Genomic DNA, 22,880 nt, shown 5'->3' with positions numbered 1-22,880 from the left:
GGACTTTTGTCTGCAAAGTGATGTCTTTGCTTTTTAAAGCACTGTCTAGGTTTTTCATAGTTTTTCTGACAAGAATCAGGCATCTTTTAATTTCATGGGTGCAGTCACTGTCTGCAGTGATTTTGGAGTCCATGAAAATGAAATCTGTCACTATTTCCATTTGTTTCCCCATGTCTTTGCCATGAAGTGATGGGACAGATGTTTATGTCGTGTCCTCAGCAGTGGCCTTTCTTCTACAGTTTGTGCCTGCCCTCTTCTCTGTTTCAGCACCTGACTGGGAAAGGTCACCTGATCCCTTGTTTCGTTCACATTTCTTTCCTGCACTTAGATAAAAATTCTTCCATACTAAATAGTTAAAAGAAAGTGCTTTAATCCTTTAAAATTGATTTAAATCCTTTTAATCCTATTTTTGGGCTTAGATTTTCTGCTTTTTCTCCCCTACTGCCACTACGTGTTATTTTTTTCTATGTATATTTAGTCTGAAGTTATGTAAAAAACCATTTACTGTCTTTTATTGTACCAGTAAGTCTTTTGGAAAATTAAAGATTGTGCCACAGTGAAATACGGAAAAAATTCAGAATTAAAGTTTTCTGACCTCTGTTGCAGAAACACTTCACATTCGTGTTGTGTGCTTCATTAAAGGAAAAGAGGAAGGCAGGTTAAAATCAACGGTAATATAAATCTAAAAGAATGTGCCCCTATTTAAGTATTTATTATAGATTATAAGAAAACGTATCTGTCTTTATCTTAATGAAAGGCTTTTATAATGGTAATTTTCTCTTTTGACCTGTGATGGACAGGAGGTTAATTGATGTTAAATGGATGCTTTGTTAATCCTTCATCAGCTACTAAATTGGTTGGGGGAGTGCAGGTCAAGGCCACCCCGGGCCCGGCGGCTTGTTTTCTCAGGAAACCGCACTTGGGCGGCTGCGCCCCGCCCCCGGCCGTCTCCCCTCTCCCCTCCCTCCCTCCGGAGTGACGCGGGTGGACGGCCCCTCCCCTCCGCCCGTCCCCCCCAGTGACAGCTGGTGGACGTTGCGTGCGAGTTGAGCTGGCGCTGTGTGGTCCGAGTGTGTGGTCTCCCTCAGCCGAGAGGCTGCTAACAGGCTGGATGGGAGGGAGCACGACTGTTTACGTTGCTTCAGATGCCGGAACTGAGCCCAGAGCTCCTCCTAAGCCGGCTCCGCTGCCTCAGCTTCATCCTTCGCAGCTGGGCTGCAGCCTCCTCCGGAGGCGTCTCCCCGTTTGATCCCCAGGCTCAGAAATGATGGCGCTGCCGAGTGCGGCGGGATTTTGCTTTCACTGTGTCAAGATTTGTGGCCTTGGGGAAGTTTCTTTTGAGGTAGAGCTAGGCAGTTAAAGCAGAAGTTTTAAGATAAGTGACGAAGTTGATGCATTTTTAGAAATTAGGAAAGGTATTATGTAAAATTTGGGTCAAATTAATCCAGCTCTGCTCATGTAAAGGAATCTGGGAGTTAAGTGACATTCTGTCATGTTTAACAATTTCAATAAAAGTGACCAATTTAAACTGACAGTTGATTCCTTGACCTTTTTTGAAAATCTACAGTGATTTTGGCATACCCATTTACTGTAGTTATATGTTAACAGTCATATTGACCTATTCATAGTAAAGATTCCACAAGTCAAGACTACGTAGTAAAGATCTGACAAGTCAAGACTATCAAAAAAAAAAAAGGGACAACAGGCCCCATATGGAAGTACTTGTGCTGAGCCCATGTCACCATGGGACAAATGAAACTTTGTTTTTATGCAGTAATATACATTTAGGACAATATCTTTTTCCCCTAATTTTTTCATTGTAAATAATTGAGCAATAGTTTCTCGATTGCATTTCCCAATCATTCCTGAACATTCTCGCAGAGAAGGTTAAGTGTCTTGTGATTTAAGTGAGCACAGGTAGACTGTTGGTGGTATTGTGTTTTCCACTTTTGACTTCTTCCTCTTCCCAGCAGTCTTGCTGGGATGGAGTTAGTGCTGCCAGTGCCTGTTAGGAAGAAAAGGCTAGGCCACTGACACTTGCCAGAGGAGCTCATATAGGTGGCTGGTTGTTCTGCTTTTCCTGCTGATGTTAACCCTGAGCTTCGGTAAATGATCTGAGAGGAAAAGCCTCCCTCCTATCCCTTGCTTGCTGCTTTCCATCCTGGCCTTCAAAATGAAAGGCTCTCAGTCGTGTCCTACTGTTTGTGATCCCATGGACTACACAATCCGTGGGATTCTCTTGGCCAGAATACTGGAGCAGGTAGTCATTGCCTTCTCTAGGGGATCTTTCCAACCCCGGGATCTAACCCAAGTCTCCGTATTGCAGGCAGATTCTTTACCATCTGCGCCACAATCAGAAGATTTTAGAAGTTAGCTATGTCAGAAGCTTTTTTTTTTTAAGTGCTGCAATCCTGTATTTCCTCTTTGTGTCCTTTTTTGAGGGGTTCTGTGTTTGTGGTGATAGTGATAACCTGATGCTCCCAGAAATTCTTAAGCACAGTTAGCGTATCCCTTTACAGAGTCACACACTGAAGTGTTTATGGGTAAGACGGGGTACCTGGGATTTGCTTTAAAGTGCTCACTGAAAACAGCGTAAACACATGTTGAGGAGGAGATGTGGTTGAAAATGGACAAAATGGAAACGGGGAGGTTCCTTATGCTGGGCTCTGTTCTTTTACGTATGTTTAAAATTTCCATGATAAAAATTTAAAAAAATCACACAAAGAATCGAATATCGTGGCCCTGAGGCCTGGTTTTGAATCTCAACTCTGCTGCTCTCTACCTGTGACTGTGGACAAGCTAATCTCTAATGTCTTACCATTACTAATCAAACTGTTCAGCATTTTAGAACGCTAAACCTTTTCTGTACATTCTAAAAATCAATATATATATATAAACTATATAGTAACATATTTACCAGTGTATAGATTATCTAATTATTAATTTTATTAAAAAGGAATTATATTTTTTTATTTGCAAAAGTTGAAAGTGCTCATATAAATTACTAGCTTAGAGGTTGAATTTCCGTTCAATTGATTGCAGGAAACAAGAGTCAGTCACTTCTTGCCAGCTTTGGGGCACTTTTCTAGGACTTTCTAGGCCCACTTTGAGGAAGCTGATACTCTTCAAACACAGCTGGCTGAGGTGGCCGGCCTGTTTCCTGCATCTGGACCTGCAGGTTGGCTGTGGCCCCAGGGGCCAGGAGGGACAGTGGTGCTTGCCGGGTGTCACTCTTGGGGGGTCCCAGGCCTCCAAGGTCAGGACCAGGCTTACCTGTTCCTGGAGGCTCTCTGGGGCTTCCCTAGTAACTCAAGGCTCTCTGTGCTGAGCTGCTGCCAGCTGGGCAGGTTTTGCTCTTTCTTCACAATAGGGTCTTGTCCAGGAAGGTCGCTTGCTATGCAGGCTGCAGCTTCTCTAAACATCTGGTCAGCAAGCTATCCCATGGAAGCTTTGTGTATTGTGTTATGTGTGTGTGTGTATACACCTACATCCATATATATGTGTGTATAGGTATTTTTGGTTGTTTAGTTGCTAAGTTTATGTATTTAGTTGCTAAATACATGTATTATAAAAGTTACAATATATAAGTACATGTAATATGTATATATAAAAAATATATATAATTTAAAATTTATAGAAAAGGTTTCTGGCGGTAAGTATTCTGAAATGACAAATATTTAGCTAAATATGTGTGTGTGTGTGTGTGTGTGTGTGTGTGTGTGCTCGTGCACGCATATGCCTACCTATGTCTTTTTTTTTTTTAACCACTTTGTTTAAATGTTCTCTTGGTCTTGCATTCTTTTCAGAACATTTAGAGTATCACCCTATCAGCTAATTCGTGGCATCACTTTGAAGCCAATCAGTTCAGTTCAGTTCAGTTGCTCAGTCTTGTCTTACTCTGCGACCCCATGGCCTGCAGCACGCCAGACCTCCCTGTCCATCACCAACTCCGGAGTTTACTCAAACTCATGTCCATTGAGTCGGTGATGCCATCCAGCCATCTCATCCTCTGTCATCCCCTTCTCCTCCTGCCTTCAATCTTTCCCAGCATCAGGGTCTTTTCCAGTGAGTCAGTTCTTCACATCAGGTGGCCAAAGTATTGGAGTTTCACCTTCAGCATCAGTCCTTCCAATGGATAGTCAGGACTGATTTCCTTCAGGATAGACCGGTTGGATCTCCTTGCAGTCGAAGAGACTCTCAAGAGTCTTCTCCAACCCCACAGTTCAAAAGCATCAATTCTTCAGCGCTCAGCTTTCTGTATAGTCCAACTGTCACATCTGTACATGACTACTGGTAAAACCATAGCTCTGATTAGACGGACCTTTGTTGGCAAAGTTGGACCAATCACTTAGCTTAAAGAAAGGGAGTTAGAGTGTAGACATTATGAGCTTTTTCAGCTTTCCACACTAGAAGTAGAAAAGCCTCTGAAGCATCCTGTGTTGTGTGTGTGCTCTGTTATGTCCAACGCTCTGCAACCCATGGACTGTAGCCCGCCAGGCTCCTCTGTCCATGGGATTCTCCAGGCAGGAACACTGGAACGGCTTGCCATTTCCTTCTCCAGGGGATCTTCCCAACCTAGGGACTGAACCCACATCTCTTAGTTTTCTGCACTGGCAGGCAGATTCTTTACCACTGGCAACACCTGGGAAGCCCTGAAGCATCCTACAGGTTTTGATTTCTAATAAAGTAAATATTAATTGCTATCACTTACATAAACCAAAGACCCTTTGGGGGGTAACCCCTCTCTTTTTTAAAAAAGAGTTTAAGGGATCTTGTGACCAAAACAGAAAACCACTGTGGATTATATCCAGCTACTGTTGGCCCGTTTCTCGCTGTGACCTCATAAGGAACTACTGTTAGAAACCACTTTAAAGGATTTTTGTTGTTGTTGTTTTCTTATTCAGCATACAGTTTAGGGGACGGGGTGGAGGGGTAGAGGGATGAACATGGAGGGCGGGGTCTAGGTAGCAGATGGGTGAGTCTCCTTTGCATGAGGGCCTCTCTGTGGAACGACATGAAACCAATAGTGACTGAGACTCTTCCAATATTAAACAATCTGCAAATCCAGGAAGCTTGGAGAAGACCAGGCAGGATCAGTGCTAGAAAATCTGCATTTGACCATGTTACATTCAAACCGCAGAGAATCACAAAGAGAACATCTTGAAGTAAGCCAGAGGAAAAACATCCTTACCTGCGGGGCATCAAGAATGAGAATTATATTGTATTAGAACAAATTAACTAAGTGTTCAGTCCAGACAGATAGAAAAGCAAAATAAAATACAGGGAAGAGGAATTAACACACGTTGAAGTTGTCAGAAATGAATTAGTAACGTTGCTCCTGAAAAAGAAGATGGAATGTATAGCTTACATCAGGACTGTTATAAAAGGTCATTAAAACAAAGTCTTGATGAGTCGAGCCATGAAGAGACGTTTGCAGATGCTCAAGGCAATGAAGAACACAGTAGAACCATGGCTCTGGGAGAAAGTAGTGTGATAGTCAACTTGCAAATCAGAACAAAATAACTGACTTTCTGAAAAATACACTAAAATTGTCCTAAGATTTATAAACTGTAGACCCAGAATCATTCAGGTTTATAAACCACAGACCCAGAATCATGGTTAGGGTTAGGGCTTCCCTTTTGGCTCAACTGGTAAAGAATCTGCCTCTGCCTTCAATGTGGGAGACCTGGGTTCGATCCCTGGGTTGGGAAGATCCCCTGGAGAAGGGAAAGGCTACCCACTCCAGTATTCTGGCTTGGAGAATTCCAAGGACTGTGTAGTCCATGGGATTACAAACAGTTGGACACAAATGAGCGACTTTCACTTTCATGATCATGAAGGAAATAATCATACCCAAATAATACCCAAATCACACCCAATAATTATACCCACCATGGTACTAGAATGAGATGGTTTTATAGGCCAGTGGTTTTTCCTTTGGTCGTGTATGGATGTGAGAGTTGGACTGTGAAGAAGGCTGAGCGCCGAAGAATTGATGCTTTTGAACTGTGGTGTCGGACAAGACTCTTGAGAGTCCCTTGGACTGCAAGGAGATCCAACCAGTCCATTCTGAAGATCAGCCCTGGGATTTCTTTGGGAGGAATGATGCTGAAGCTGAAACTCCAGTACTTTGGCCACCTCATGCGAAGAGTTGACTCATTGGAAAAGACTCTGATGCTGGGAGGGATTGGGGGCAGGAGGAGAAGGGGACGACAGAGGATGAGATGGCTGGATGGCATCACTGACTCGATGGACGTGAGTCTGAGTGAACTCCGGGAGTTGGTGATGGACAGGGAGGCCTGGCGTGCTGCGATTCATGGGGTCGAGAAGAGTTGGACATGACTGAGCAACTGAACTGAACTGAACTGAGTCATTAAAAGAAATGAGTATGTGGGAAGATTCAATGTTGTAGATATTTTAACTGTTCTGAAATTACCCAGAAATTCTGTGTAATTGATACATTTGTTCATTTAACAAGTATGTGTTAAGCATTCATTGTATGACACTCTGTTCTGCATTCTGGGTGTACAGCAGTATATGGGGCAGACAAAACCCCTTCTCTACTGGAACTTGAGTCAGTAGACACAGACGAAAAAAATAATAAAGTGTTTCAGGGTGGTGATACTTCCCATCCGAATCCTAGTAGGATTAGTTTTACAATGAAATAAAATATTTTAGAGTTCATCTGGACCAGTATCTGTGTGCTCTGGCTAAGATAACTTGTTAAAGATTAATCATACTGTCAGACAATTGATTCTAATGTAAAATTATGTCATCGGTGCAAATTAGATCAGTAGGATGAAAGACGGTCCAGAAACAGACTCAAAATGAGAACTTCTGTCAGTGATAAAAGTGGCATTTCAGGTCAATGGAGGAAACTGGGTTATTTGGTGAGATGGTATTGTGGTCAGCCAGCTATTCTCAGTACTCTAAAATGGATTCCAAATGAGTTAAATAATCTAAAGGTAAAACAGCGTTAAAATACGAGGACTTGACTTTGAATGCGTGACTGTAGAGTAGCAAAGAAAAGGTCAGTAGGCTTGCTGTTAAAAGACTAAAAGTTTCTGGAGGGCGGAGAGCACTGTTGTTATTGTTTAGTTGCCAAGTCATACCTGACTCTGTTTCAGCCTCATGGACTGTCTGTAGCTCCTCTGTCCATGGGATTTCCCAGGCAAGAATACTGGAGTGGGTTGCCATTCCCTTCTCCAGGGGATCTTCTTGACCTAGGGATTGATTGAACCTGCGTCTCCTGCTTGGCAGGTGGATTCTTTATTGCTGCACCACCTGGGAAGCCCTCAAGGGCACCATAAGCAATGTGAAAAAACAGTAATAACTGGTAAGATTTGGACAATGTAGACAGAGAGTGAACATTCTCATTAGAGGTTTTATAATTAAGGGAATTAAGCCTAATAAAAAGGTGCAAAGGTGATGGAAATGGGATCACACACAGTGTAAGTTGAAACTGCCGCTTGTGTTTTGCCTGTCAGATAGCTGCAGGTTAGACGGGTTGCTGACGCCCACCATTGCTGGTGAGAGGGTGTACTGATAGTGTGCAGGCCAGTTTGGTATTCATGTCACACCCTTTGGCAGCAATCCCTCTTTGAATGTTTTAAAAGGAAATATTAATAGCTGGGTAAATGTGCAAAAATCTTTTGTGGTCAAGTGTTCATTGTTATGGTTTAATAACAAAAAATCAGAAGCCATCTGAATGCCATTTTGATGATGTATCCATACAGTGGAATACTGAGGAGCCTGAAACTAGTGTAGATTTGTATTTACAGACCTGGGCGGAGACTGGGCCCAGTGGGTTCCCTGGTGGGTAGAGCAGGTTCCTGAGTATCTTCTGCAGGGTCCTGGGGGTCCTTGAGCTGATGCCAGCCCACCGGTGGGTGGGGCCTGTGGCTGACAGGGCTGGGTGCAGGCTCCAGGGCACCCCAAAGCTGGTGTTGGCTCACGGTGGGCAGAGCTGGGGCCCAGCGCTGCTTATTCACACAGGGATTCAAAGAAACAGTCAAGTTGATGTGGACCAAGACGTTTTTATGGGTAATTTATGTAAACCAAATTCCCTTGTTTTCCCCATGGTATTCCAGTATTCTATTTAGAAAATAATTCTTATTGCTTTATTAGTTTAAGAAGAGGAAGAAGAGATCATAAAAGGCTAGTACAGTGAGTTAAAATCTTGTGAAGAGGGGAGGTTCGTATTCTTTGACTTTGAATGTTTATTTGTTAATAACTTAGGCAATAAACACTAACTTGGCAGCCTTTATTTTTGCATACTCAGTAAATTCCCACAACTCTATTTCCATCAGTAATGAATAATTTCCTACTAGATTTGGTGATAAAATACTTTGTTAATTTATTTTACTTGCTGATTTCTGAATTCCTTTCCTGGTGTTTTGAAAAGAACACAGAAACACAAGACCTAGGCAAGTCCCATGAAGTCTGGCTCCTGCAGTCTGTTTTGGTTTTGAATAGATTCTAATTCTCTGCAGGTTGTAATATAGGACAATTAAACTGTTGTTTTCAAAAGTAGTGTCTTAAAATTAATAATGCACAATCATTTCAGAGTTAAAGTGTAAGCTTTGTGAAGCTGTTTACTTTCTGATTCCTGAGTTATACTCAAGTGCTTGGTGAATATTTTCAAAGCTGTTTGTGAAGATTGTTTTAAAAACTACTTTTAATGCTTTAAAATTCCTTGACCTTGTGGGCATTTTTATAGACCTTAAATGAAAGGTAAAAAATGCAAAACAGATCTTTAACACAGAAAATTATAAGATCTGTATTTTTTTTTTTATTGTACCATCACACAGAAATGACATATCATGCTTGTTTCTAGTATCTTTTCCACATTTTCCTTTGGTTTATTAATTAAATGAGAATTTCTACGCTATAGTTAAATTCTCTCTTTTTACCTAAATGATACATCCCCCCTTCTTCCTTCCCTCTCTCTGTTCATCTCTTTCTCTGTTTCTTCTTTAATGAAACTGGGGAAATGAAAAAAACCTGTGGTTTGTCTTTAAAAATGAATAATTGCATATTTTAGTCTGTGGTAGCTGTTATTACGGTTTGTTGCTGTTGTTCAGTTGCTGAGTTGTGTCCTACTCTTTTGCGACCCCGTGGACTGTAGCCTGCTAGGCTCCTCTGTTCCTGGAATTCTCCAGGCAAGAATACTGGAGTGAATTGTTGCTTCTTTCTCCAGGGAATCTCCCCAACCCAGGGATTGTACCTGCGTCTCGTGTCTCTTATGAGTCCTGCAGCAGCAGGTGGGTTCTCTACTGCCTGGGCCCCCAGGGAGCCCGTTATAGTGTTTACCTTAATAATTTATTTCTAGAAGTATCTGTAAAAGCTCTGCAGCCTAGACAGTAAAGTTATATTGCAAAGATAACTTTGGATTCTTTGTAATATAACTTTCAGAAATGAAAGGGATAATTAGGCTATCAAATACCCTAACATTGAAATATAAGATCTTAAAAATTCAGAATCTTCTGATATATAGAAATGTTTTATAATAAGTACAAGAAGTTTTAAATGAATAACAACATGCTTTTATTATAGTTTAATTGTTAAAAGCTAGGAAGGCCAGTTTCTATAGTCTTACATTAGTAATTGAATTTAAAACCTTTGTCCTAATTAGTAAGACTTTCATAGAATCAAGAGCTAAAAAGTGACCTTAAGAGTAATCTCATCCAACCACCTTATATACAGATGAGAAAACTGTTTGATGGCACATGGAGGTAACCAAGGGCTTTCAGTTGTCGGTGCCAGAGCCCAGCTTAGAGCCCAGATCTCCACACTATTAATAGATATTCAGTTTTTGAGGTTGTTCTATCAAAGCTTCATTCAGAGACCTATAGCTTGGAGTATTTTTGGTTTATTAAAATATATCTAGATTACCATGTGATCTATTACCTAAAAAGATAAAATTTAAATGACTATCTGAAACCTTTTTGAAGATACCCTTATTGTCCTTGTGTGATGTCCTTTGTTCTTATAGGTAGGAAGGAATTTATTTGCCACAAAATGATAACTCTGTGGTAAACCAGTACCTCACATTAAAAAAAAAAAAAGGCATCAAGTTTAGAATTTATTTCAGCTTCTTCCAGTTCTTTATTTTAGAGAAACAGTGCTGAGAAGCAAGAAAACACTTAGGTTCTAACTTTCATTGTATCTACAGAATAAATCATTGACAGAATGTAGTATTATAGTGCTTCCTTATATCCAGAAATGTTTCAATGTAGTTTTTATTGTTCCACTAAATATAATTCACTAAAAACTAGACCAGCAATTCATAAGATATAGTGACTTTTTAATTCCATTACTGAAAAAAAAAAATCCCTCTTTAAGTGTATGTTTTTTTCAGTGTAAACACATTAACGACATACCAACATAAAAAGAAATGAGAGAATTGTCTGTCTAATTCCCATAAGGGTCCTCTTAGTCCTGTTTATTCCCATTCAGGTTCAGGTAGTTGAAAACTTCTTGGTAAATTAACATGAGTCTGGAGACATGTCAGAATTATTGCTTTTTAAATTTTTCAAATTTTTTAAGTTAAATATAATTGACTTGGGCTTCCCTGGTGGCTCAGTGGTAAAGAACCTGCCTCCTGACGCAGGAGACACAGGTTGGGAAGATCCCCTGGAGAAGGAAATGGCAGACCACTCCAATATTCTTTCCTGGGAAATCCCAGGCAAGAATAGAGGAGCCTGGCAGGCTACAGTCCATGGGGTCACAAAAGAGTCAGACATGACTCGGCAACTAAACAGCAACAAATAACTGACTTATACTCTTGTATTAGCTGCCTCTTGAGAAACCTGTATGCAGGTCAGGAAGCAACAGTTAGAACTGGACATGGAACAACAGACTGGTTCCAAATAGGGAAAGGAGTATGTTTAGGCTGTACATGATCACCCTGCTTATTTAACATACATGCAGAGTACATCATGAAAAACTCTGGGCTAGGTGAAGCACAAGCTGGAATCAAGATTGCCAGGAGAAATATCAATAACCTCAGATATGCAGATGACACCACCCCTATGGCAGAAAGCCAAGAAGGACTAAAGAGCCTCTTGATGAAAGTGAAAGAGGAGTGTGAAAAAGGTGACTTAAAGTTCCCCATTCAGAAAACAAAGATCATGGCATCCAGTCCCATCACTTCACGGCAAATCGATATGGAAACAGTGAGAGACTTTATTTTGGGGGGCTCCAAAATCATTGCAGATGGTGACTGTAGCCATTAAATTAAAAGATGCTTGCTTCTTGGAAGAAAAGTTATGACCAACCTAGACAGCTTATTAAAAGGCAGAGACGTTACTCTGCCAGCAAAGGTCCGTCTGGTCAAAGCTATGGTTTTTCCAGTAGTCATGTATGGACGTGAGTTGGATTGTGAAGAAAGCTGAGCACTGAAGAACTGATGCTTTTGAACTGTGGTGTTGGAGAAGACTCTTGAGAGTCCCTTGGAATGCAAGGAGATTGAATCAGTCCATTCTCAAGGAAATCAGTCCTGAATATTCATTGAAAGGATTGATGCTGAAGCTGAAACTAATACTTTGGCCACCTGATGTGAAGAACTGATTCATTTGAAAAGACCCTGATGCTGGGAAAGATTGAAGGTGGGAGGAGAGGGAACGACAGAGGATGAGATGGCTGGATGGCATCACCGACTCAATGGACATGAGTTTGAGTAAACTCCGGAGTTGATGAAGGACAGGGAGGCCTGGCGTGCTGCAGGCCATGGGGTCGCAAAGAGCTGGACACGACTGAGCTGAACCGAACTGATTGTATTAGTTTCGGGTGTGCAACATGGTGATTCAATATTTATAGATTGTACTGCATGTAACATTATTATAAAGTAGTTCTGTATTTCCTGTTCTGTACGTTGCGTCCTTGTGATTTATATGTAGTAGTTGTACCTCCTCCTCCCCATCCCTGATAAGACTCATCCCATCCCGCCCTCACCGCTGGTAACCACTGGCTTGATGTCTGTATCTGTGAGTGTGTTTCTGTTTTGTTGTTTTCATTTATTTGCTTTCTTTGTTAAATCCTATTTATAAGTCAGGGTTTCCCAGGTGGCAAGACTGGTAAAGAACTCGTGTGCCAGTACAGAAGACATAAGAGATGTGGGTTTGATTCCTGGGTTGGGAAGATACCTGGAAAAGGGCATGGCAGCCCACTCCAGTATTCTTGCCTGGAGAATCCCATGGACAGAGGAGCCTGGTGGACTATAGTCCGTGGGGTCGTAAAGAGTCGGACACTACTAAAGTACCTTAGCACGCACATATAAGTGAAAAGATACAGTATTTGTCTTTGTTTGTCTGACTTTTTTCACTAAGCATGATACCCTGTGGGTCCATCCATATTGTTGCAAATGGCAGACTTTATTCTGCGTAATAGCTGAGTAGTGTTCCATTGTGTGTGAATGTGTGTGTATCTGTGTGTGTACGTGTGTGTATATCTACACACACCCACACACCCCGCATCATGTATATCTGTTCTTCTGTTGATGGACACTTGGATTGTTTCCATATCTTGGCTATTGTAAATAAAGCTGCCATAAACTTTGGCAAGGTGCGTGTATCTTTTTGAATTACTGTTTTTGTTTACTTCAGATATATACCCAGAGTGGACTTTCTGAATCATATGGTAGTTATTTTTAGTTTTTTTTTTTGAGGAACCTCTGTACTGTTTTCCGTAGTGGCAGCCCCAACTTACACTCCCACCAACCCAGCACGAGAGGGTTCCTCACACCCTGGCCAACGCTTACTTCTCCTCTGTTTGAGGGTAGCCATTTTGACAGATGTGAGGTGACAGCTTGTTGTGGCTTTGATTTGCACTTCGATTGGTGATGCTGAGCGTCTTTCCACGTGCCTCTTCACCTCTGGGTGTCTTCTTTGGGAAAATGCCTGTTTGAGTCCTCTCCCCAGTTTTTATTCAGGTTGTTTGTTTGCTATTGAGTTGTATGAATGTATTTTGTATATTAACCCGTATTAGCCGTATTATTTGCAAACATCTTATGTTCAGTTGGTTACACTTTTGATGATGTTTCCTTTGCTGTGCCAGAGGTTTTTGGTTTGATGTAGCTCTGTGTATTTATTTTTGCTTTCGTTTCCCTTGCTGAGAAGACAGAGACAAAAAACACTGCTAAAATCAATGTGAAAGAGTGCAGTTCTTGTGTTTTCTTACATATAGGTCTTTAATCCCTTTTGAATTTCTGTTCGTGGTGTGAGAAAATGTGATTTGTTTGTTTGCATGTGGCTGTCCGGTTTTCTCAATACCATTTACTGAAGTGGCAGTTTCCCTCATTGTGTAGTCTTGCCTCCTGTGTCACGAATAACTGTATATTTCTGGGCATTCTGTTCTGTTGATTGTGTATCTGTTTTTATGCCAGTATTATCACTTTGTAGTACGTCTCAAGTTGGATCGCGATTCCTCCATCTCTGCTTTCTCAAGAGTGCTTTGGCTATATGGAGTCTTCTGTGGTTCCATACACATTTTAGGATTGTTTGTTCTAGTTCTGTGAAAAATGTCATGGATAGGAATTTGATATGAATGGCTTTAAATCTGTGTATTGCTGTGGGTAGTGCAGACATTTTGATAAAATTATTTCATTCAGTCCGTGAACATGGGATATCTTTCCATTTCTTTGTATCATCTTCAATTTCCTTCATGGATGCTTTATGGTTTTCAGAGTATTGGCTTTTCACCTCCTCGGTTAAGTTTTATCCTAAGTATTTTATTCTTTTGGTGTGATTTTAAATGGGGTTATTTTCTTTCTAGGCACTTAATGACCACTGTAGATGAAAGCTTTCCTTCAAAAATACCCTTGTTAATTTGGCATGAATTGTGAAACTAAGGATGTTTAGAAACTACATGCTGTTTAGCAACACAGCAGATTTTTGTTTGATTCCTTTTTAGCAAACCTATAGCCCTGATCGGTACCTAACAGGCTTTAAGTGTGGAGCTAAGGCTAAGAGCCAGTGTGTAATGAGCTGCGGCTCCTCTGCCCATGCCCGTGTGTGTGTGTGAAGTTCTGCTCCAGTGCTGTCGGCCTTTATCATCTGTCTATTTGTATCACTGAACCCTCTATTATTAGTGTGCTTGGGTAAGGATATTGCCTTAAAAATGGCTTATTCTGTATCTGTATTAATTTTCCTTACTTGAGTAATAATAGCTCCTTTACCTCCTGCCTCTGTCATTCTGCTTTCAAAAGATAAAATTAGCTTGTGGTGTGTAATTTTAGATAGGTTCACTTTTTATTCCTTACCTCTTTCACTCTTATATGCCTGTATATTGTAAAGGCTGGATATTGTTTTAATTAAAAAAGGAGGCTTATGACAGCAAAGTCAGACTTTTGTTAACCTCTGTTCAGTGTATTTATATAAGAAAGATCTTAAGACAGAATTTCAGACTGTTGCTTTATCGCGTTTGTAAAGTCTTGTGAGGAGGATCCGTCGGCACGTAATGACAACTGTAGGTGAGGGTCTCCCTTCAAAGTGTCCGTGTTGATTAGCGGAGTTATGAACGGAAATGCGCGCAAACCAAATTCTGTGTGCTTGAGGCTCAGAGTCTTTCTTGAGAATGATAGTAATATATTTCATGTATTTCTGACTTTAAATATTAAAACATTATCTGTAATGCAAGATGCTTCTAACTGGAGGTGGGTTGAAAAGAGACATCTTCCAGGATTCATTCCGTAGATAATTACGGAGTGCATACCTTGTGGGTGGGTACTGTCATGTGGATTGTGGATGTTGGAATGTGGAAAGCCGATACTCTTATATTTGTAGTTTAAATGGCTTACTGATCCTCCTGAGGTAATGTTGTCCATGCTTGAAGATATGTAGATGATGCTTCATGGTAAGGGAATGCCATTTAGTTTTTGAATATGAACCAATGTAATGAACACTGGATTTTCAGCTGCCTTTGATGTGTGTGTCTGGAGTAGAGCTGTACTTTTTCAGTCATAAATAAGAAAATAGATTTTGTGCTTGTGATTCATGACTGTCCATTGTGGCCCAGATAATTACCTGTTATTACCAGACACCACTTTGTTTTTCTTGGACAAACTTTGAGGATGTCAAAAGTAAGATTATGATCCTCTGTAAATGCCTTCAAAATGGATTTAGAAATTTGGGAGTAAACTAAATTGTCTGTCCTAGTTGTTTTTGTTGTGTGTGTGTGTGTATGCACACACATGCTTGCCTTTTTTTTTTTTTTTTGAGTCTAGAGGTATTTTAATTTCAGTTCTGTTTCACAGCAGGATGAAGTGTTGTGGAAGGAGAGATTCAGGAGACTTCTTAGAGAAAGTGACCTGAGGGAGAGAGCCAGGCAGCCAAGAGGGCGGTGGTCAGGCTCTGTCACCCCACAGCCCTTGCTCTCACCCCTCGTTTCGTAAATGCATGGTTACGCAGCAGCAGAGATCACTCATAGCACTGTGCATGTACGCTGGACCACGGGCTACTTTTGTTCTGTAAGCATGTAAGCTCCACCTGAAAATCCCTTGTGGCTACGTTATGGCTGCTGCACCAGTCAGGAGAGGATAAACGTGTCTGCAGTACCTACAGCCTCTCGAGTTTTCTTCCAGCTTCCCCACGCACCTTGCCTACCCTGGGTTCAGTGAACAGTGAGAACAGCGAGATAATTGGCGTAGTCGGTAGATGTTACAGCGGGACAGTAACATTTAAGCTTGACTTTGAAATATCAGTAAGGATTTAACAAACTTGGAAAGACATTCCATTTAGTTGAAATAAGGTAAATGAAATCAGGAAGACATAAAAGAACTCAGTAGTTCATAAGAAGTGAGTGGGCTCGTGTAGTTAGTGTCAGATGGATGACGGAGAGGATGAGGATGCCAGGTAGGGTAGACAAGTCTGATTGCATCAGGTTTTAATAAGTGCTGAGGGTGTTGTGGGCACTGGAGACCACTGAGCAGTGGGTGTCATGGAGGCTGTTTTTGACTCAGGAGTGATGATTAGACCTGTAATTGGAGGTCTAACCAATTGGAGAATTGATTCTGGTGTTTGCTGAGGGTAGATGCAGGGGAGGGCCAGTAGGGACAGAGTGACCAGGTAGGGGCTGGCTTTGGCATCCAGGGAGAGAAGCAGTCGACCAGCACTCTGCAGGGGGATTCTGACGGTTTGATTCACGGGGTGCGATGGGGAGGGAGGGGAGTTCGAGATAGCCTTGGGTTCCATATTTGGTTTATTGGATGAACAGTAACGTGCTCTGGCCCTACCCCTCTTGCTGCTGCTGTTTGCTGTTTTAGTCATGTTAGATGAGTCACACAGGCGTGACTGAACCCAGTCTCCAGCTTCCTCGATTTTTCCAGAGGAGACAAGCTGATGGCACCTGGCTCCGAACCCCAGCCCTCTACTCACAGGGTTGCTCTTTCTGGTTTGGCAGCCCTGATACTGGGCTGTCCTGAGGAGCACGTACGAATGGTACTAGGGCTGTGGAAAGTGAAGACACTCCCTGGACTTTGCATCTCTCACCAGAACCCAGGGGCAAAGGCCCGTCACCTCCTTAATATCCCCCCCACACCAGACTCGCTGAGCTCTCTGCCAGCACCACCTCCATGTTTCTGGACTCCGTGGCTAATCTGCCAGTATCCTGATGGTCACTTCTGGATGAAATTTAAAACTCCCTCCTTTTCCCAGAAACACACCTGCCTATTTGCAGCGTTATTACCACTTTGCTTAAACCAACAGTTCCTACAGTAACAGGACAATATAAATCTTGTTTCTTTTGCCTCTTTTGAATGTTTCAAGAGCTTTCATTCTTGGATTGATTCCTTTTCATGGCATCTTGTTCTTTTAAGCGTAAGAGTTTCCTTCTTCTGCAGATACTTATTTGGGGTCAAAGTTTACTGTACTTTTGAAGGGTGGTTTTTTTTGTTTGTTTTTTTGTTTTTTCTGTTATCCACTGTGTTAATTTGCTGGGGCTGCCATAACAAAGTACAGTAGGCTGAAACAACAGACATTATTTTCTTATGATCTGGAGGCTGGAAGTCCAAGATCAGGGTGTCACAGGCCTGGCTTCTCCGGAGCCCTTCCCTGGGCCCGGGGGCGCCACCTTCCCCATGTTGTCGTGTGGCCCTGCTCTGCATGTCTGTGTCCTCGCGCCTCTTCTCATGAGGATGCTGGTCCTGTGGGACCAGAGCCCGCCTAGTGACAGCGTCCACCTCACTTTAGAGAGGATGGTCTTTAGAGTCCCAACTCTTAAACACAGTCACTCTCTGAGGTCCTGCGTCGGGACTTGGTAGAGAGAGAGCAGGTTAGCCAAGATGGCACGGTCAGGCTCTCTGGCCCCGTGGCCTCTCCCGCTTGCCCCACATTTTGTAAATAATGATGTGAACAGCTGAGGTCACGTACAGCACTGCACACTGCACGTGCACGTCACGAGGTACTCGCTTGGCCACAGGCTGCTTTCGTTCTGTAAGCATATATAAGCGCCACCTGGAAAGCACTTGGAGTTATTTTATGGCTGCTGCTAACGGCTGCTGCATCAGCCAGGAGAGAAGAAACTCGTCTGCAGTTCTACGGCTCCTTGCATCGTCTTCCAGCTTCTTAGCTCGCGTCTTGCCTACGATGGGTTCAACGAACAGTGCACAGTGAGATACAGAGGGACAGACTTCAGCACAAGTTTTGGGGAAACACTTTAGCCCACACCACCAGCCTTATCTCTGTTTCCTCTGGGTCTCTTTTTAGATCTTTCACCTCTCGCGTCTTCCCTGACCACTTTACAGTTTCTGTCTGTCCTTGAGTATTTTAGGACAAGGCTGTGGCAGCTGTTCGTCTCGTCTGTGCGTGGGCAGAATTGGTCTATGTTTGGCTTTTCTCTGGGTGATGTGGCTGTATGAGGCCTTCTTCCCGGGAAGACCTTCCCTGTTGGAGTCTTTGGTTTCCTTTTCTCAGGGCCTCTTAGCTTCTCCAGAGTGGCTGTTGTTGCCTGGACAGGGTGGAGTTAGGCTACAGGGTGGGCACCCTCCTCCCCCCGTGCCTGATGTCCCCGAGTCCTGGTCCTGTCTGTTGGGTCACATCAGAGACTGAACTTCTCACCTGGCTGATGGCAGGGCAAAGGCAGGAGCCACAGTCTAACTTATTAGACTGCCTACAAAAAGACAGGCAGCCAGCAAGTTCTCAGTGCTCTTCCCCTGAGCCCACCCTCCCCTTGTCTTCTGGGGCATCTCAAGTCTTCACCACTTGAAGAGGTCTCTTCATTTACTGGGCTTCCAAGGTGGCGCTAGTGGTAAAGAGCCCACCTGCCAATGCAGGAGACAGACCAGGTTCGATCCCTGGGTCAGGAAGATCCCCTGGAGGAGGCTCTGGCAACCACTCCAGTACTCTTGCCTAGAGGATCCCATGGGCAGAGGAGCCTGGCGGGCTACAGTCCACGGGGTCACGAGAGTCGGACACGGGTCAGCGCCCGAGCACGAACACGCGCCCTGTACACTTGGTGCTGTGCTTTGCCTGTCGGAGTGCCAGGACTAGAGACCAGAACGTCTGACTTTAGGAGCTTCACGTCTGCTGCCCCACACTGGGACAGTCGGCAAGTCACTGCTCCTGCCTGCATGTTGAAAATGTCAGTGTATTGATCTGAAGACATTTAAAAGTTGCTATACTAAGTCTAATATGAAAACAAAATGAAATTCCATACACCTATGGGAACGGAGACGTTCTTTAACTTTTATGAATCTGTTTAGGTCAGAACCTCCCCTTTGAGGTGCTTCCAGCATGTGCCTGGGGCACAGAGGTGGTGTGTGGAGCTCAGGAGGCCTCAGTCTGTCTTTCCTGACGTGAAGTCCACATGCCTGCTTTTCCTCCCCGCACAAGCTCGTGTCCTGGGTCACTCATGTTCAGGAGATGTGGCCAGTGGGCTAACCGGCAGCTGAAACCCAGCACCGGTGTGTGAAGACGACGGCTGGTACTGCGTGCGTACCTCTCTCATTTCTAGTGGATGCTGGTCTCAGTTGGCACTAACTCGTCTTTTTCTTTTAATAGGTCACTTCTGTAGCTGGATCTTGTTTCTTCAACAAGCACAATGTCTCGATCCCGACAGCCCCCTCTTGTGACAGGCATCTCTCCAAATGAAGGCATCCCGTGGACGAAGGTCACGATTAGAGGAGAAAACCTGGGGACTGGGCCAGCTGACCTCATAGGTAAGGGCAGGGCCGATGCTGTGTGTTCATAGTAAAGGCATCTTTATGTTGGCAGCGAGGCAAGGTGCCAGTTCACTGTTTGGAAATAGTGAAGGTGGTAGGAAAACACCCCTGAGGTCTGTGCAGGGTTATCTGGATGGAAATGAAAGAATTATTTGGTTTTCTGATTTTTTGTTAAAATCATTATTTTATCAACTCTTGTCTGTGTTGTCTTTCTCCTGGTCCTGACGCAAGCCCCTGCAGTGGGGCGCTGCCTTACTTGCTCAGTGTTGGCTCCCTGCGGGGATTGCCAGTGCAGCTGCCCAGCTCTGCTTTCCTCTCCTTGCGTGGCCGTCTCTGTTCCTCTTCAGGTTCAGGTCAGCTTAGCCTCTTCTGGTCCTACTGCTCTTGGAACCAAATCTAAATTCCCTCCACCTGGAGGAGCCTGTGCTCTCTTCCTGGCCACACCTGGGACCTGCGGGCCACCTGCCTGCACGAAGATGGCCTTCAGGGTGGGGAGCACCAAGGCTCCAGACGCACAGCCGCGGGCTGTCTGTAAGCTGGCCCGTGGGTAGAGAGCAAACCATCTGTGTCATTGTGTGGTCAGTTGGGAACTAACTGAGGGTGTGCAGATACATTCAGGACGAGGAAAGGAGGCATCTCAGGATGTGCTTCTGAGTATGTATTCTGATTTCCCACTTTAATTTATTTGGATTCAGACATTCTGTTGACTCATTTCTTAATTTATGAAGGAACCAGAGCCTCTTGATGAGGGTGAAAGAGAGTGGAAAATCTGGCTTGGAACTCAAGATTCAAAAGACTAAGATCATGACATTCAGTCCCATCACTTCATCTCAAACAGAAGGGGAAAAGTGGAAGCAGTGACAGATTTTATTTTCTTGGGCTCCAAAATCACTGTAGACAGTGACTGCACCTATGAAATTAAAAGACGCTTGCTCCTTGGAAGGAGAGCTATTACAAACCTAGACAGCATATCGAAAAATGGGGGACATCACTTTGCCGACAAAGGTCTGTTACTCAGAACTATGGCTTTTCCAGTAGTCCTGCATGGATGTGAGAGTTGGACCGTAAAGAAGGCTGAGCACCAAAGAATAGATGCTTTCAAATTGTGTTGCTAGAGAAGACTTGAGAGTCCATTAGACAGCAAGGAGATCAAACCAGTCAGTCCTAAAGGAAACCAACCCTGAATATTCATTGGAAGGACTGATGCTGAAGCTGAAGCTCCAGTACGTTGGTCATCTGATGCAAAGAGCCGACTCAATGGAAGAAGACCCTGATGCTGGGAAAGACTGAGGGCAGGAGAAGAAGGGGATGACAGAGGATGGGATGGTTGGACAGCATCACCGACTCCATGGACACAAGTTTGGGCAAAGTCCAGGAGACGGTGAAAGACGGGAGCCTGGCGTGCTGCAGTCCGTGGGGTTGCAAAGAGTCAGACGTGACTAAGCAGTTGAACAACAGCATGGGTAAACTCTAGGGATTGCGCTTGTTTCTCTTGCAGTATTGCTGCTGGCTGACATTGTTTTTTGGCCGCCCAGAAATCCCTTGCAGAGGAGAAAGTTGACTGGAGTTGGGTACCATATTTAGTTACTGAGTCTTGCCCTTCCGAGCTTGTTCTTTTCACTAGGGTTACTTAAATATGTCTCATTTTATGTTGTTTTCTTCAGCTATAGTTTGTGATTGTTAAGTAAATAAAACTTAAGTTTATTACCTTATGAAAGTAGTCTTATTTTATGTCTTGGTTCTGGACAAAGCTCATTCCAGATTGTTCTTTATAAAAAGGGGGAACATCCCTAGAATTCTTGGAAATGACCGTCTAGCTGGAAGGTCTGCCCTGCAGTTTAACTGGTGGTCCCTGAGCCCCCACATGGGACTGCACAGACCTGTGTGGAGGCTGACTTCGCTAGCTTCAGGCTGTGTGATTACTGCTGGACCACGTGTTTTGGACCAGCTTGTCCAGGTATCGCCAAGAAACCATTTTTTTAAAAAGCAGAGTTAACCTACTAAACAATTTAAACATTCTTAACTCTGATGACATCTATACTAGCCAAGTAAAACACTTTAAAAACACTTTATTTGGAATTCTACAAGGTATTTTAAAAAAATGTTATATTTCATGAAGCAGATTTCTTAGCAGAACATGTTTAAGAAATAGATCTTATGGTTTTATTTAATTTCCATAACGTTTAAAATGACCTGTTTAAATCTGTTTTAAATAATATGATGATTATTCTTTTTTTTTTTTTTAGTACAAATACAGGGCCTATTGAATCTGAGGAACCTTGGTAACTGCTGCAACGGGATGAGCAAACTGTTCCTCTGGTTCCTTTCCTGCAAACGTGGGCCATCGTGGCTGTTATATGTGTTTGCTCATCTGGGTGTGTTTTTACAACTTTGTCTGTATATCTGAAATCTCCCATTTCTCAGTTTTAATTGTAAGCTAGCTCCCCAACAGTGAACTTATATTAGGAACTTTAATGCATTGAGTCCTGATATTTATCATTGGGTTATTTCCTTTCTGAAGTTATTTAAATCACAAAATCTTGATATTATAAAATTTAAAAATATCAGCTTATGTATTGACCTACAGTAATATCAAAATATCCAGCATCTGTAATTAAACAGTTCATAAATTAAAACATTTATTTCCATTTATTTAAATACATAGTCTGATGAATGTGTGCATAAAAGGTATTTGAGGAAATATGTATTGAAGTGTTTTTCAGGCTTATCTTGGAGATGGAAAGGTGTTCCACAGGTGCTTACAACTTCTTAAATTGCTTAAATTTTTCATAATAAAAATTAAGTATCAGGAAAACCAATAAACACTCCCATTTTGAAAAATAATTTTGAGTTATGATTGCATTTTAAAATATGTAAATGTCATTACATTAAAAACAATAGAAAACTTAATTCTAAGGAACTTTTAAGTGCTGCTGCTGCTGCTAAGTCACTTCAGTCGTGTCCAACTCTGCGAGACCCCATAGACGGCAGCCCACCAGGCTCCCCCGTCCCTGGGATTCTCCAGGCAAGAACACTGGAGTGGGTTGCCATTTCCTTCTCCAGTGCATGCAAGTGAAAAGTGAAAGTGAAGTCGCTCAGTCGTGTCCGACTCTTAGCGATCCCATGGACTGCAGCCTACCAGGCTCCTCCAACCATGGGATTTTCCAGGCAAGAATACTGGAGTAGGGTGCCATTGCCTTCTCCTTTTAAGTGCTAGCAATAGAAAAACTAAATTTCTTACATGAATAAATAATAATAGATCTTGTAGGAAAATCTCTGAAATTAATTATTTCAATTATTATTCACTTAGTCTTATCTGACTCTGCAACCCCATGGACTGCAGCACACCAGGCTCCCCTGTCCTTCACTATCTCCCAGAATTCGCTCAAGTTCCTGTCCATCGAGTTGGTGATGCCATCCATCTGTCTCATCCTCTATCACCCTCTTCTCCTCCTGCCCTCGATCTTTCCCAGCATCAGAGTCTTTTCTGTGAGTCGACTGTTTGCATCAGATGGCCAAAGTATTGGAGCTTCAGCATCAGTACTTCCAGTGAATGAATATTAAGGGTTGAATATTATTTCAATAAATTATTATAACTTATAATTATTTTCAGTAATTGTTTCAATATATAAAGTGGAGTTGTTTTTATTCGTTTATTGTTAATATAGCATTCTTACTAAATAGTGCTTGAAGTTGTAACAAAAGATGGCTTGAATCCCTTGCT

At 42.7% G+C, this 22,880-nt stretch overlaps 1 protein-coding gene across 7 annotated transcripts in view; it reads left to right on the top strand.

Annotated features, from left to right (window-relative positions):
* The window catches only part of EXOC2 (exocyst complex component 2), a 126,626-nt gene that overhangs the window by 5,318 nt on the left and 98,428 nt on the right, over positions 1-22,880 (top strand). For 5 of the 7 annotated variants that reach the window (XM_055570444.1, XM_055570443.1, XM_055570442.1 and 2 more), the window contains exons 2-3: positions 18,996-19,153; positions 21,403-21,531. In XM_055570444.1, coding sequence (XP_055426419.1) covers positions 19,036-19,153; positions 21,403-21,531 — 247 coding nt within the window. In that variant the 5' untranslated portion in view covers positions 18,996-19,035. The remainder of the gene's footprint in view (positions 1-18,995; positions 19,154-21,402; positions 21,532-22,880) is intronic. The other 2 variants (XM_055570445.1, XM_055570449.1) reach the window with 1 other exon arrangement.

This window comes from Bubalus kerabau, chromosome 3, assembly GCF_029407905.1.
Source record: "Bubalus kerabau isolate K-KA32 ecotype Philippines breed swamp buffalo chromosome 3, PCC_UOA_SB_1v2, whole genome shotgun sequence".
Lineage (NCBI taxonomy): Eukaryota > Metazoa > Chordata > Mammalia > Artiodactyla > Bovidae > Bubalus > Bubalus kerabau.
The sequence above is the reverse complement of the archived record's forward strand: the minus strand, read 5'-3'. Positions and strand labels throughout refer to the sequence as shown.